Source organism: Dryas octopetala, chromosome 4 (genome assembly GCF_963921425.1).
Source record: "Dryas octopetala chromosome 4, drDryOcto1.1, whole genome shotgun sequence".
Lineage (NCBI taxonomy): Eukaryota > Viridiplantae > Streptophyta > Magnoliopsida > Rosales > Rosaceae > Dryas > Dryas octopetala.
In genome coordinates this window covers 17,291,369-17,305,761 of record NC_141369.1, presented here as the reverse complement: position 1 = coordinate 17,305,761, position 14,393 = coordinate 17,291,369, and the positions used below count along the sequence as shown (strand labels likewise).

Genomic DNA, 14,393 nt, shown 5'->3' with positions numbered 1-14,393 from the left:
GAATGTTTATTATCCAAATTGAAATAAGAATTATGAATGTTTATTTTCGTACTATAAATTATGTGTTGGATTTCATTGGTGCTATTGTGGTGTGTATTATTTGTCCACTGAGATACGGAGTGTCACATACTCACACTCACCCGCACAGAAGACAATGAATGACTGAAGCAGAAGGTACGTGAAGGAAACGAGGAGCTGAGAAAGAGAGACAGAGACTCAGAGAGAGAGGGAGAGAAACTCTGGCTGTCAATCAAATCTCATGTACAGAGATAGATCTCCTATCCTGCTCTATGTTTCTTTCATGATTTCTGACCCGCCGGCACAACAGCTACTTTCGTAAATAAGTAAAAATTCGATTCCTTTCCTTTACTTTCTCGACAAATTTGTTTCCCTTTTTGTTTTGCTCTAGAATATTGGCTCTCTATCTTTCCCAACATGTTTCATATCTTCAAGCTAGGAGTAGGACCAAAGAAAATGCTTACAAATTTAGAGTTTCATTTCCTTGGGCACTTTCTAGACGTTTCTGGGTTGTCTGGGTTCATGGGTATGCTTTAATTTTCATTTTAGTTATGAACTTATGATTCTTTGTTTGTACCTTAATTATGGAAAATCTCTCTCTGTGCTGTCAACTCTGGCTGTTTTGTTCTAACTTTTAGAAACTCAAATTTGGCAACATATGGTTCTTTCCAATTGGAGATTGCTATTTAGAGTTCTGGGAATCCTAATTTCTTGTTTTCTGCAGAGTCAGAACCAAAGCAAAGCTGTTTTTTTTTTTTTTTTTTTTTTATCAAAGAATCTTATATCTGGTTTTTATTAACTATTTTTTGTTGTTTTCTTCTGAAAGAACTATTCTTTGGCATTGACTGGGTGTCTAGGGTCTCTAATTGTTGAGATTCTTTTCCACTTAAAAATCATAATCAAAACTTTGAATAGATTTTCTTGGAGAGTACAGAAGGGAAAGGTTCCTTTCACTAAATTGTCTCTGGTGCAGACATATATTTATCCTCGTTTTTGGTTCCAAAGAACACAGAGGAAAAGAGAAGAACAGAAGAAAAATTCACCTCTATTTTCTCTGGGAATCAAAATTCACCTTTTTTTTTTTCCAAAACTTAAAATTACTTCAATTCTTGATTGGGGCACAGTTGAATTGTGGCTCATCCATACGCTGGTTCCAGATACTGGGAAACTAAGGTTTGAAACTTCACTTGTTTACCCTACACTTTCATGCTAATTCAGTCATGGCCTTTCATTTGTGTTTTGAATTTGAGTTCCAATAAACTAATGGGCACCCATTTGATTTCACTTTTAGTAAAGCTTGTTGCTTGATTTGTTCTTTTTCAATTTTCATCATACATGCTGTTTCTGATGCAGGACAAACTTTGTTGTAGTCAAATTAGAATGGAAGGGGGTATATTTACAGGCATAGGAAATGGAACCCAACTAGATAGCAAGGTTGTGCAGACATTTCAGAAGAGCTTTGTACAAGTGCAAGACATTTTGGATCAGAACAGACTGCTAATTAATGAGATTAACCAAAACCATGAGTCCAAAATCCCGGATAACCTCAGCCGGAATGTTGGCTTAATTAGAGAGCTTAACAACAACATTAGAAGGGTGGTAGATCTCTATGCTGATCTCTCCAGCTCTTTTTCCAGGTCCATGGAAGCTTCATCAGAAGGTGAATCAGGTGGGACTCTGAAATCTGATGGAAAATCTAGTGAGAAGAGACTTAGATCCGGGTAATTGTTCAAAAATTTGGCTTTGTTATAATTATAGATCCTGCAGTCTTCCATTACTGAATAAGAAAAAAGTTGTGATGCCAGAGGGAAAGAACTTGTTGGGATTGTGTCACTCTTTTGTATCAATTACATCTATTTGAGGCTTTGTGCAACGGATTCATTGGCACAAACTTTCATGAAATATCACCATAAAAATTTAGCACTGTAGTTTTCAGTTTCAAAACTGGATCTACTCCATCTGTGTAGCTTTGTTATCTCATTGATATGATGCATGCTTTTCTGTTTAGAATTTCAGATTTTGGCTGCCTAGTGCTAGATGTATGCAAAAGAAATAAAAAAACTGCTGGAAATATATGCCTTTATCCAAATTAGGAAGTAGAAGAATAAAGAAAATGGAAAGCAAAAGAAAGTGTTGGATATTTTACTTTTTTTTACTTTACCTTTCCATGTTTGAGTTTGCACTTTGTGTGGTGATATTAATTAATCTTCCCAAACTTGTTTAATTTAAAGCTATCAATTTGAAATTTGAAGTTCATAACTCATATTCTACTTCTAGACTCTCATAAAAGCTGAAATCTGATCTGGTTCTTATCTTTTTTTTTTTTTTCATTGGTCTTAATCATTTTCTGATATATTATCTGCTTTTTATAGGAACTTTCATGCGCCCACTTTATTCTTTTCCCATGTTTGTCAAAAGATAATGCTTATAGAGTTATAGTGCCCCCCCCTGGTTCTGGATTACAGTGAAGGATTGGTATATACTGTTTTTCAGCACCCAGTTAGCAAGTTTTGTGTGTTCACAAGCTCCTGTGTATGATTCCTTGAGGTCAATTACTCTTTACTATGTGGGAAAGTGAGAACCTGCACTTCTCAGTCTTCTGTGAATGCTTCTTGACATTATTGGGGCTTTGGGGTTTAAGATGCTTTGTGACAATTGGAGAAAGCAGCTTTGGATAAAAAAAATAGAAAATATAAGGTTTTGGGGACAAAGTTGACAAACACCACCAATTTAGAATCTCATGTACTCATGTAGTAAATGATTGTTCTTTTGACCTTTGTTTTGTTGCTTAGTTTTATGGAAAGCACTTCAAGGGACAGAAAGTTGATCAAATAGTAGGAGTAGGGCCCAGTTCATTCTTTTGAGGTGGAATGGAACTGGTTAAACTCTGGTTATCCTTTGCTTAGTAGATTGTCTCTTTCTGACTGATTCTCTCATCCTTTTTAAAGGTTTAACTTTGTATCTTCCCCTTTAATCCCCTCTCTCTGCAAGGGCCATATGGATGATTGCTGTATATAGCTAGTTTCTGGCACAGTTTTTTAACACTTTTAGCATCAGCATCACTGCATTCATTGATATTGCTGAAAATGAAGCCAGCAAAATCTCTGATTTCCAAATGCATTGTTGTTGTTATACTGTGTCTCCTGACATGAATAGCTTTATTGAGGAAGATACTTGTGGGGTTCATGTTCCTCCTAATGGTGATGATTTTAGTCTTGTTTGAGCACACCGGCCCATTTACCTGACCAAAAGAAAAATTCAAGGCCCCTCACAAGTCACAACCTAACAGAAAGACCCCATGTGGTTGAAATAATTGATTCCTTGAATCAAAGCATGAATTATGAATGGTTCAATTAGTAGTAAACGTTTCGAAGAGACTTTACACTCATCAAAATGACTTCATGCACTTCTCTACAGTACACCATCACACATAGAGAGTTGTTTTTGGAATGTAAATAATATTTCCTTATTCTTACACTTAAATTTGACTTTTGAAGCTCCCCCCCCCCCCCCAAAAAAAAAATAAAAACTATATTTTGGGAATCTCAGGAGATTCTGAAAAAGGATTAATTAGTGGTATAGTGGTATGCTCACATCAAGTTCTGGAAGATTGTGTCCGTACATAAAGGGTGTGTTTCTTTTTCCTCACGCAAAAGTAGTATTCCATTATTTAAAGTCAAACACACCCGCATAAACAGTTATTAAAAAAAAAAAAAATAGACAACTTGATAACCATTCCATCATTTGAACACAGTAAACACTAATAGAATGTAAAATGAAAATAAACAATTATTGCTGTTCTGATTTTTCCATCAATCTGTTCAAATACTCTTTCCAATCTGAAACCTTGTCATCTCCATTGACCACCTATTATCACACAAAGCCTTCAACATTGGTAACTCTGTTATCAAGAAAGTCATAACAAGGGAAAATGAAGAAAAAGTACATGCATACAATAAATTAACAACTGTTTTTTTTTTTTGGCGAAAACAACAAGTAACTGTTTCACAGATAAGAAATCATCCCATTCTCTAGTATCACTTTTGAAACATGCCCATTTAGTATTTTTCGAGTTTATTCTGTTTTATTTTATAGTTACTACTTTTAAAGTTTCAACTTGTTATTTACATCTTTACACTGCAATGACTCCATTTTGTTGTGTTCTTGCCAAATAAGTATGAAGCAATCATGTACAATGGTAAACAACTCTAAAATTGCTTCCATGAAATTACAGCTAAGAAATTATCAGTTATGGACAAATCTAGAGACAGTACTCAGATTTATTAGTCCCAGCTCATGTAACATACATTGACATGATGATATTGATATATAAATGGAATTGCATATGTGGGATTTATATCAAATTGAGAATTTTATTCAATTCATTTGTGTGAGTATGCTTATTTACCTCAAATATGAATCCTCTCTGGGGGACTGCATCAACTGCTTCCACACAAATAAAGGCGGCATCCTCCTTGCTAAGAGTTCCTTTTGCTGCACTACCCTGTCATGAAGAACATCATATGAGAGTTTAGTAGTCTTGGGCCTCTTGGCTATAGAAATCAGTTCAGCAGAACAAACCCATACTCTGTCTGCTCACCAGTTGTCTAGACAGATTTCCTTTTATCCATAATTTTATATTAAGCTAACCTTTTATTGTCAATAAAAATTACCTTACAGACTTACAGTTAGCTGTGGCTTGAGAGAATTTACAGAATTTGTAATGGCTGAGTTTTTACAGAGCAGCTTTTGAAGGCCATCATGGATGATGTTAGATCTAAGATTTCAGCATATAGGGAGACTAAGAATACAAGTGAGAATAGGGGTTTATGTGATTTGTGGGGTTTTCCAGTACTATTATTAGTTGATCTGGTCCTGCTTAGTCTTGTGTTTTATTTTCTTCAGATTCTTCTGCAAGTCTCTAGTATCAGCTACTTTTGTTATTTTGTTTGATTAATCAATTTTCTCATTAATCCAAACCAAGAAAAAAAAAATTGCATTACTTTTAAAAATGTGCTATGACCAGTGTACTTTCTTCTCCTATCTATAAGTGAATTTGCAGGCTGATCTATTTGGAAGTCATACAGGATTGCTTGCAATTACTTAAACAGGCAGACCAATTTCCCACAAACTAATTTTCCTAATAATGTCAGCAGAACAGGAGAAAGTATAATACAAACAGTCCAAAGGATAAAATAGTACAAAAAGATATTATAGGAATGTACAAGGACTATAAAACATTGAGCAAATACCCATTTGAATTTTTCCAAATGATATGAAGAATTATGCACCTTTCCACATAAATCTGTCTTTTCTTTTTTGGTTCTACTCCCAAAACTAAACCCCAAAGGTTCAATTAGTTCCCCCCATGGCTCCATGATTAAAAAAAAAAAAAAAAGCAGAACAATTTGGCATCTAATAATACCTGTTCAAAGCTAAAGCCTCGAGTTCCACCTGGAGAATTTTGTAACAAGCCAGCCCTGATGATGGTGTAAGGGATCCCTGAGGCCACCACTATCGACTCATCTTGCTCGGCCAATTTTCTTGCATTGTTTTTCAAGAGAGCTTGAATGCCACTGGCACCTTTGTAAACAGACAACTGCAACCTTATTATTAAATCACATTAACAAACATTTCCTTTTTCTAGTGGTGATGTTTCTCCACAGAGAGAGAGAGAGAGGTACCTGAGATAAGAGAATTACATGTTTCACCCCTTTCAAGCTCCCAACAGTAGATAAGAAACCTTCCTGACAAAAAAGAGAACATTTAAAAGACATTTAAAATGCTTGAGTGACAGGTCTAGATATGCATACATTTGGGCATATAACTGTGCAAACTCCTCTTAAAGCTCTCCTTAGGAATGGCTTGTCCCTTGAATCTCCAACCATTGACTTTGCATACAAAACCACCACCATGTAGTCAATATTTGAAGGACAAACATGAAAAGAAATGTGAGAGAAGCAACTGACAATGAATATATATGATCATCTTAAAAGAGGTAAGTTTAAAGAAACTAGTTCCCAACTTCCCACCCACCTCAACATAAGTCCCAAATGCTTCAAGTGCAACCCGCTTATCCTTCACCAGTGCTTTTACTCGAGCTCTTTTGACAATCAATGACAATATTACCATCTACATAGGCTAGACTTCACAAGGCTCAGAATCCATCTACCACTAAGCCAATCAAGAGTGGTATAAACACTCAACAGCAAGAAGCAACTTGATTAAATATTAAGGATGAGAATTTATCTCGAAGCATATAATTTTCCTTTTGTGAAACCTTGCCTATACATATATGTATGGATTTGCCAATTCAAATATATTATATCTAGATACATGATAAATGATTATGCTCTTAAATATTAATAAGAACCAAAAGTAAAGTAAAAATAAATATAAAACACACATATATGTGTTTATACATCAGAAAAATGAGCAATGCTGGAAAACCCACCTGACCCATCTCGCTATCACCATCAGTTACCAAAACAGCATCTCTAATTTCTTCTCCTTCTGCATAAGAATATGTCAGAGTACTCCTTTTAAAATCCAAATGCAGCACCAACATAAACATGCATGATGCATGAATTGCTATGCCCATCAGACCCACCTGGGAATTCATCCTCATCTTCAGCAATGGATCCATCTTTAGGCAAAAGTTCAGGTGCCCCATACCATTTCCTTAACTTGGGACCCCCTTCACACAATCAAACACACTCACTCATACATAAAGAGATGGTCCAAACAAAATAAAAAAATTTAACATTACTTTAACCAATTAAGAGATGAAAACAAAGATTACCCTCAATATAATCAAGAATTTGGTCTGTGAAGCTGACTTTCTTCTTGGCTGAGCAATGAACAAGAGCACGCTTTTGGGTGCTTAAGATGAAAGAGCTATAATGTAATGCTCTGCATGGATTTTGATGAGGGAATTTGGGTGAAGTCAGTAGAGAGAGAGTTGTTGATGAAGGAAGCACACTTGCCATTGGTTGTGTCCTTACGTTGTTGTTCGGTGTCTCTCCTCATCCAACGGTTTTTTCAGTTGCCCCTAATGCTATTGAGGATAAGATAAATGCTCCTGTAGACAACAAACCGCTGTCAAAGTCGCGTTTCCAATCCCGCTTCCAACATCAACAGGCGACATGTCGTGCTATCTTGTTCATCAAAAGATATGTCGTTCTGAGGTTTAATCTCAAGTGTCGATCTGACAATTGCTAACACGTTTTCAGCCCGATACAAAGTTATAGAGTTTGAGTTGCTTGACATGTTTTCTATTGTTTTTTTTACTATTATTGATTAAGTATATTTTTATGTTACAAGTGATGGATAAGTGATAACTTCAATTTATCTAAAATGGAAATAAACTATTTTTCACTTTTGTTATCAAAACTTTAACTCGTGTGTTAACTTTCTATTTCAACTTTTATTTGATCAAATTTAATATCCAAACTTATATTTGATGTTTAGTAGATATCTAAGCTGATTTTCGTCAAACAATTTGACATAAATGCCACATTTCTAAGGGTATATATGTCCATTCACGGGTCAAAGTCATCTTCCCCTTCACCTAGTGATATGGCCTTTCTGTTAATTTTGGGAGACAGATTAACCGATTAGGTATAAGAGATTAAAAAAACTTAAACATATAGTAAACCTAGTTAAGTTTTTAATTCATACCATACATAGACTAAATTAGAACATAATACAATTATTAACCACTTGTGTGAGTATTCGAGTGTTTCGACATAATTAATTAAACAAATATTAAAATTGACTAGTATTTGACATAAAATACCGGATGAAATGACACAAAGTTCAACACTATCCCACTAATACGAATTATTATCACTCTATGTGGGTTTGCTTGAAAGTGCTTTTTTAAGAAGCATTTTTGCTTGGTAACTGAAGTGCTTTAGTTAGAAGCACGTCGGGTTTTTTTAATTGAAAATCAATGTGTTTATTGTAAATGTCATCAGTCCACGTCACCCTACCCTATTTCTCTAGCTTTTCTAGGTTTTCTATATCGTAAACCAAATAGCAAATATAGCAAGCAGCAGCAGAGGCAGAAAGCGGCAACACCATGGCTCTACTGAAATGAGCAAAAAGCGAAAGGTCTTATCACACCGACCACACACGACCTAATGTAAACATTGCGTTGTTCCTCACTTTTTGTTCTTAAAGAATAAATTTTGGTATTTAATTTCTTTCGCATTACAGTTTGTAGCTGACGGAGTGTTCAGCTGAACGAGGTGTTGACCAGAGAGCTAGCAGAGGATGGCTACTCTGGCGTTGAAAAGGGACTCAAAAAGTTATCGGTAATTACTTAGATCATGTTTGTTTGCTGCGAAGTCCAGTAAATTGAAAAGGGAACATAGAATTGTGGTCTTTCTTTTTAATGTTAGGGTTTACACTACATAGTTAGCTGGAAGTTGGGAATTTGTAATTTTTTAGTAGTTTTTTGGTGAGGTCTTTAGAAAATGGAAGATTGAGGCTAATTCTAGTGTCTGTCTTTGTTCATTGTTGACTTTTTATGTTTCAAGGTATATAATTGATTCTTACACCTCTGTTTGGTTGTTTGGAAATGGAAAATGATAGAAAGGAATGAACTTGTTGGATGAATCATATGTATCTCTGTTAGTGTTAGTTCAGTTACTGAGATGCATAGTTCAGTCGAGTATATGACTTTGAAAAAACAATGAAACTAAATCCTTATCTCTTTGCTCAATTGAGGAGAAAATGGAGGAATGTGAGGATTCAATATATATATATATATATATATATATAGATTCAATCAGGTGCGCACCAACGAATTATGTAATAGATTCAGTACGCACATGACTTTCTTCCACTTTTAGAGAAATTTGGGAAGGAAAAAGCTACCTTATTTAAGCTTATTACGTGGGATTTATTTTGCAACATGCATCTTCTGATTACACTATTTATTGATGGATTTAGGTGAGAAGGGAAGAAGAATTAGGGAACTGACATCTGTTGTTCAGAAGCGTTTTAAGATTCCCGAGAATAATGTTGAGCTTTAAGCTGAGAAAGTCAACAACTGAGGGCTTTGTGCCATTGCTCAGGCAGAGTCTTTGCGTTACAAGCTTCTAGGAGGGCTTGCTGTCCGGAGGTATGCTGAAAACTTACTAGATCTCATTTGCTATTGATTGTGGGTTACGAGGATCGCCAACAATGCTTACATTTTAGTTTCTGGAGTTTGTAAGGTTGATAGTAGTGCTTGGAGCTTAGGATGCGTTCATGTGATGTTACCCGCTCAATATCTTAAACATATTCGTTTATTGCTCCTTAAATTGGCATGACATTGTTTTTAGTAATTTAGGCGTTGCAGATGAATAGTGTTATTGTGGATATCCCCTCACACCCACCCCTTCTCTGTGTTGGCTATTTAGTAGTCTTTTTGAACTACTAAATAGTTCTTGGAGTTCAGGAACTCCTACATTTCATAACATTCATATGTCACCCATAACTTAACATAGTCATTGAATGTCAATGTGAATGAGGGAATTAAATGTAAAAATGTTTGTCGAATTGAAGTAAATTTCAATCCTGATTGAGCGATAACATTAGTACTGTTCTGTTTTGGATTAGGTTAATCTTTGTAAAAGGAAATGCATTAGTTGCCTAATACAGTAGTACTGTTTCAAGTTTATATCAATCTTATTAGCATTCATTTATTTTTCCCTTTGCTCACAACAATGGCTTAGGGAGTCCTCAAGAATGCTTACATTGCATTGGAGTTTTGTTAGTCTTTTTGAACTATTAAATAGTTCTTGGAGTTCGGGAACTCCTACATTTTATACCATTCTTATGTCACCCAAATTTAACAGTCATTAAATGTCGTTGTGATTGAGGGATTTAAATCTAGTAAAAATGTTTGACTATTTGAAGTAAATTTCAATTCTGATTGAGCGATAACATTAGTACTGTTCTGTTTTAAAATAGGTTAGTTTTTGTAAAAGGAAATGCATTAGTTGCCTAATACAGTAGTATTATTTCTAGTATGTATAAATCTTATTAGCATTCATTTATATTTTTCTTTACTCACAATAATGGGTTAAGAGGATTCTCAAGAATGCTTACATTGAATTGGAGTTTTGTTAGTCTTTTTGAACTACTAAATAGTTCTTGGAGTTCGGGAACTCCTACATTTCATAACATTCCTATGCCACCCATAACTTAACATAGTCATTGAATGTCAGTGTGAATGAGGGAATTAAATGTAAAAATGTTTGACTAATTGAAGTAAATTTCAATCCTGATTGAGCGTTAACATTAGTACTGTTCTGTTTTGGATCAGGTTACTCTTTTTAAAAGGAAATCCATTAGTTGCCTAATACAGTAGTACACTAGTACTGTTTCTAGTATATATCAATCTTATTAGCATTCATTTATATTTCCCTTTACTTACAATAATGGGTTAAGGGATCCTCAAGAATGCTTACATTGCATTAGAGTTTTGTTAGTCTTTTTGAACTACTAAATAGTTCTTGGAGTTCGGGAACTCCTACATTTCATAACATTCCTATGCCACCCATAACTTAACATAGTCATTGAATGTCAGTGTGAATGAGGGAATTAAATGTAAAAATGTTTGACTAATTGAAGTAAATTTCAATCCTGATTGAGCGTTAACATTAGTACTGTTCTGTTTTGGATCAGGTTACTCTTTGTAAAAGGAAATCCATTAGTTGCCTAATACAGTAGTACACTAGTACTGTTTCTAGTATATATCAATCTTATTAGCATTCATTTATATTTCCCTTTACTTACAATAATGGGTTTAGGGATCCTCAAGAATGCTTACATTGCATTGGAGTTTTGTTAGTCTTTTTGAACTATTAAATAGTTCTTGGAGTTCGGGAACTCCTACATTTCATAACATTCCTATGCCACCCTAACTTAACATAAGTCATTGAATGTCAGTGTGAATGAGGGAATTAAATGTAAAAATGTTTGACTAGTTGAAGTAAATTTCAATCCTCTATTGAGCGATAACATTAGTACTGTTCCTTTTTGGATGATAGTGCTTGGAGTTTCTGGTCTCCAACATCTCATTACATCTTATGCTTTATGTTTAAGATCTAGTGCATGATATGTTTTCTGAATTGAAATGACTCTCTCTCTCTCTCTCTCTCTGATACACACACACCCCCACCCCCCCACACATACGTTCAAACATGCACAGATACATGCCTGCACATTTGTGCACATTCACAGTAGTCTCTTTACTTTGAGTTATAACAGAATTGCTACTTGGTAGTCTTCAAACCTTAATTTATAGTGACAAATGTTTTACATGCTAATTATAAGTTTTTTAATCTGAGTTAAGTGTCTACATCCATGATCCACTTAACCAAGTTGTCCTACCATCTTCTAAAGAAGACAAGCCAACTATTTTGATAGCACTTGTTAACCAGTTAATGTCTTTTCATTGCTCTATGTCTATTGGTTCTGAGATACTTTGTATAGGTGAATTTTTGTAAAAGGAAATGCATTACTTGGCTAATACTGTTTTCAGAATATAACATTTTTATTAGCATTCATTTACATTTACATTTACATTTCCCTTTACCTACAATAATGGGCTAAGAGGATCCTCGAGAATGCATACATCATATGTTTGGAGTTTTGTTAGTCTCTTTGAACTGTTAGTAGTTCTTGGAGTTCGGGAACTCCTACATTTCATAACATTCCTGTTTATCCAAAACCTAATATACTAGTCATTAAGCATCAGTGTGATCAAGGGAATTAAATGTAGTAAAAGTGCTTGACTAATTGAAGTAAATTTTAATCCTGAATTTGTCGATGACATTAGTACTGTTCCTTTTGGGATGATAGGCTGTATTACATTTAACCTACTGTTATGTGCATGTTGCTAAACCAGCCGTGTAGACAGGTTCCCATAGTCAATACATGTCTTTAAACAACTCTGTTATTACCTTGGGATTGGTGTTTGTCGACTTTTATTAATCATCCCCTTGGCCTCCTTTTTTGTTAGGGCATGGGATGGTGTTCTTTGATTTGTCATGGAGAGTGGAGCAAAGGGATGCGAGGTGCAAACAGAAGCTGTTCTCTCCACTTGACCTTAATAGTACACACCAACATCGTAAAAAGAATTTCTACTTTACACCAGGCAGGTTATTGTTAGTGGCAAACTCAGGGCTCAGCGTGCCAAGTCTATGAAGTTCAAGGACGGATACATGATATCCTCCGGTCAGCCTGTTAATGAATATATCGACTCTGCTGTACGGCATGTGCTTCGTAGACAGGTAAGCTCAGTCATTCTGGCACTGGTTAAGATTAATAGGCAGTGTAAGGTGTAAAGCCTGTCTGAGTGTTTTACTTATCTTTAAATTATGTTCCCTTTACAATTTTTCAGGGTGTTCTTGGGATTAAAGTCAAAATAATTCTCGATTGGGATCCCAAGGGTAAGCAAGGCCCCACAACTCCCCTACCTGATCTGGTCACCATCCACCAACCCAAAGACGAAGACAACTACACCAGACCCTCAGTTGTGGCAACAAAAATACCAGTAGTTGCTGCTTAGATTTCTTTATTTGCCTATTTGAGAAAATTACAAATTTAGTCAACTTATTTTATACTTAGTTTAATTTTGGTCCACAATCTTTTTTAAGTTTTGTTTTAGTCTACTAATTATTCCACTTGTTCAATAAAGGTTCAGATTTGTTTTCTCAAATCTGGCCTTCCTTTTACCCTATCAAATCTCACTCAAATTTAGCAAATATATATTTGTTTTAAAGCTATGCATCTCCATTTTACAATCATATAAAGATCATTTAAATTAGAGTTTTAAAATTCAAAATAATTGACCCCAAAGTAGGGTATTCAAAACTGTCAATTTTTCAAACTTTATTCAATCTCAATTCTCTTACAACCTAAAGGATTTAAAGTCAGAAATCTGGATCTTTATTGAACAAATGAAACAATTAGTGGACCAAAATAGAACTTGAAAAAAGATCATATACTAAAATTAAACTAAGTATAAAATAAGTAGATCAAATTTGTAATTTTCTCTTACCTATTTTTTTAGTTTTAGCTTTGCAATGTTAGGAACAAGAGTTCAAAACATTTTAGAGGCCCTTTAGTACCAATAGAACATGGGATTTTGTCTTTGCATTAACTTTGGTTCGTTTGAGTTAATGAGTTGTGAATGATTTGTACTTCTCATATGTGTTATATGTTTTGATGTTAGTATATGTATATGCATTTCTAAAATTAAATAAATGTTGAAAAAGACGCCTCTAACTTTCGAGGAACCTCCATGAGGTAGGCACGCGGCATGCTTATGTGATGGAGGCATATTGACATAAAACATCTTTATGATGAAGGCATTTAACAAACCGATGCCTCCATATATAAAACACTCATGCCATAACAAAGGAATGAAATTTCGTTTTTTTGGGTTACTAAGATTTTATCAAATACCCAATTATTTTCGAAAATTTTGGCGAAATTGGCGAAATTTTTCAAAATTTCGACTGGGTTTGGGGGAAAAGGAGCTGGGAGGGGTTGGGTTTGGGGGGAGAGGGGGGGTGTGTCGGGGATGGGTTGGGTTAGGGGGAGAGAGGCAGGGGGCTGGTGCTTGCTTGGTGGGGAAGAAGAAGAGAGAGAGTCATGGGCAAGGAGGAAAAGGAAGGAAGAGATAGAGAAGACTGTGAAGACGAAGAGAAAGAAAGAGAGTTATGAGCAGGAGGAAGAGGAAGGAAAAAAAAAACTTACTGTGAGCTTGTATGGGTGATGAAGAGACGAAGGAGTGAAGGATAAAGCTTTTACATCAAATCCCCACTACAGAGAAGAAAATGAAAACCAGGATTGTTATATAATTATATATGATGTTCAAGACTTCAAGGTTAAAAGTAAAAGGAAGGAAAGAAACAAAAAATAAAAGAAAAGGAAGGAAAGAAAAATAAAAAAGAAAAGGAAAAAAGAGAAAAGGAAAAAAGAGAAAAGAAATTAAAAAAGAGAAAAAAAACAAAGAAAAATCTTTAAGGTTGATTGGGGTTTGAGACCTTTGGACAATTGGAAAGAAAAAAGAGTGTTTGGGGTTTCGTATAGTTGTTTTTAAACCCTAAACTCTAATACACTTTTATATAAAAAAATAATTAAAAATACCCTAAAGGACCTAAATACTAATATCTTATACCATATGGTCCATATCCTAAAGAATATACAATATATAGGGTTTAGTGCATAGATTATAGAGTATAAAGAGTATTAGGATATAAAGAGTATTATGATATATAGAGTATTATGATATATAGAGTATATAGGGTCTAGTATTAGGGTTAGTGTATAAATTATAGAGTATAAAGAATATACTAATTTCATTTATT

The 14,393-nt window shown here is 34.7% G+C and overlaps 3 protein-coding genes across 8 annotated transcripts; 2 read left to right on the top strand and 1 right to left on the bottom strand.

The window, feature by feature from the left end:
• The first annotated feature begins 99 nt into the window (after window positions 1-99).
• Window positions 100-2,949, top strand: ELF4-L4 (ELF4-like 4). 2 transcript variants are annotated; one of them, XM_086240168.1, is made up of 2 exons: window positions 100-344; window positions 1,372-2,949. In XM_086240168.1, exon 2 carries the CDS (start codon window positions 1,399-1,401, stop codon window positions 1,741-1,743), a length of 345 nt encoding a protein of 114 aa, XP_086096294.1. In that variant the 5' UTR covers window positions 100-344; window positions 1,372-1,398; the 3' UTR covers window positions 1,744-2,949. The 2 variants fall into 2 exon arrangements, with proteins under 2 accessions (XP_086096294.1, XP_086096295.1); XM_086240169.1 differs by lacking the exon at window positions 100-344 and adding an exon at window positions 975-1,191.
• A 776-nt stretch (window positions 2,950-3,725) lies between these two features.
• Window positions 3,726-7,058, bottom strand: LOC147287484 (NAD(P)-binding Rossmann-fold superfamily protein). Of its 4 annotated transcripts, none has more exons than XM_086240278.1 (9): window positions 6,821-7,058; window positions 6,629-6,715; window positions 6,473-6,531; window positions 6,055-6,150; window positions 5,832-5,909; window positions 5,703-5,765; window positions 5,444-5,617; window positions 4,427-4,522; window positions 3,726-3,919 (listed from the first exon to the last, which is right to left on the bottom strand). In XM_086240278.1, exons 1-9 carry the CDS (start codon window positions 7,005-7,007, stop codon window positions 3,905-3,907), a joined length of 855 nt encoding a protein of 284 aa, XP_086096404.1. In that variant the 5' UTR covers window positions 7,008-7,058; the 3' UTR covers window positions 3,726-3,904. The 4 variants fall into 4 exon arrangements, with proteins under 4 accessions (XP_086096404.1, XP_086096403.1, XP_086096402.1 ...); XM_086240277.1 differs by having other exon boundaries at window positions 3,726-3,902; XM_086240276.1 differs by having other exon boundaries at window positions 3,726-3,885.
• Window positions 7,059-8,006: 948 nt separating this feature from the next.
• On the top strand, window positions 8,007-12,663 carry LOC147287483 (small ribosomal subunit protein uS3x-like). 2 transcript variants are annotated; one of them, XM_086239445.1, is made up of 5 exons: window positions 8,007-8,164; window positions 8,239-8,336; window positions 8,977-9,148; window positions 12,038-12,308; window positions 12,419-12,663. In XM_086239445.1, exons 4-5 carry the CDS (start codon window positions 12,219-12,221, stop codon window positions 12,584-12,586), a joined length of 258 nt encoding a protein of 85 aa, XP_086095571.1. In that variant the 5' UTR covers window positions 8,007-8,164; window positions 8,239-8,336; window positions 8,977-9,148; window positions 12,038-12,218; the 3' UTR covers window positions 12,587-12,663. The 2 variants fall into 2 exon arrangements, with proteins under 2 accessions (XP_086095571.1, XP_086095572.1); XM_086239446.1 differs by having other exon boundaries at window positions 8,039-8,133.
• Window positions 12,664-14,393: the final 1,730 nt, after the last annotated feature.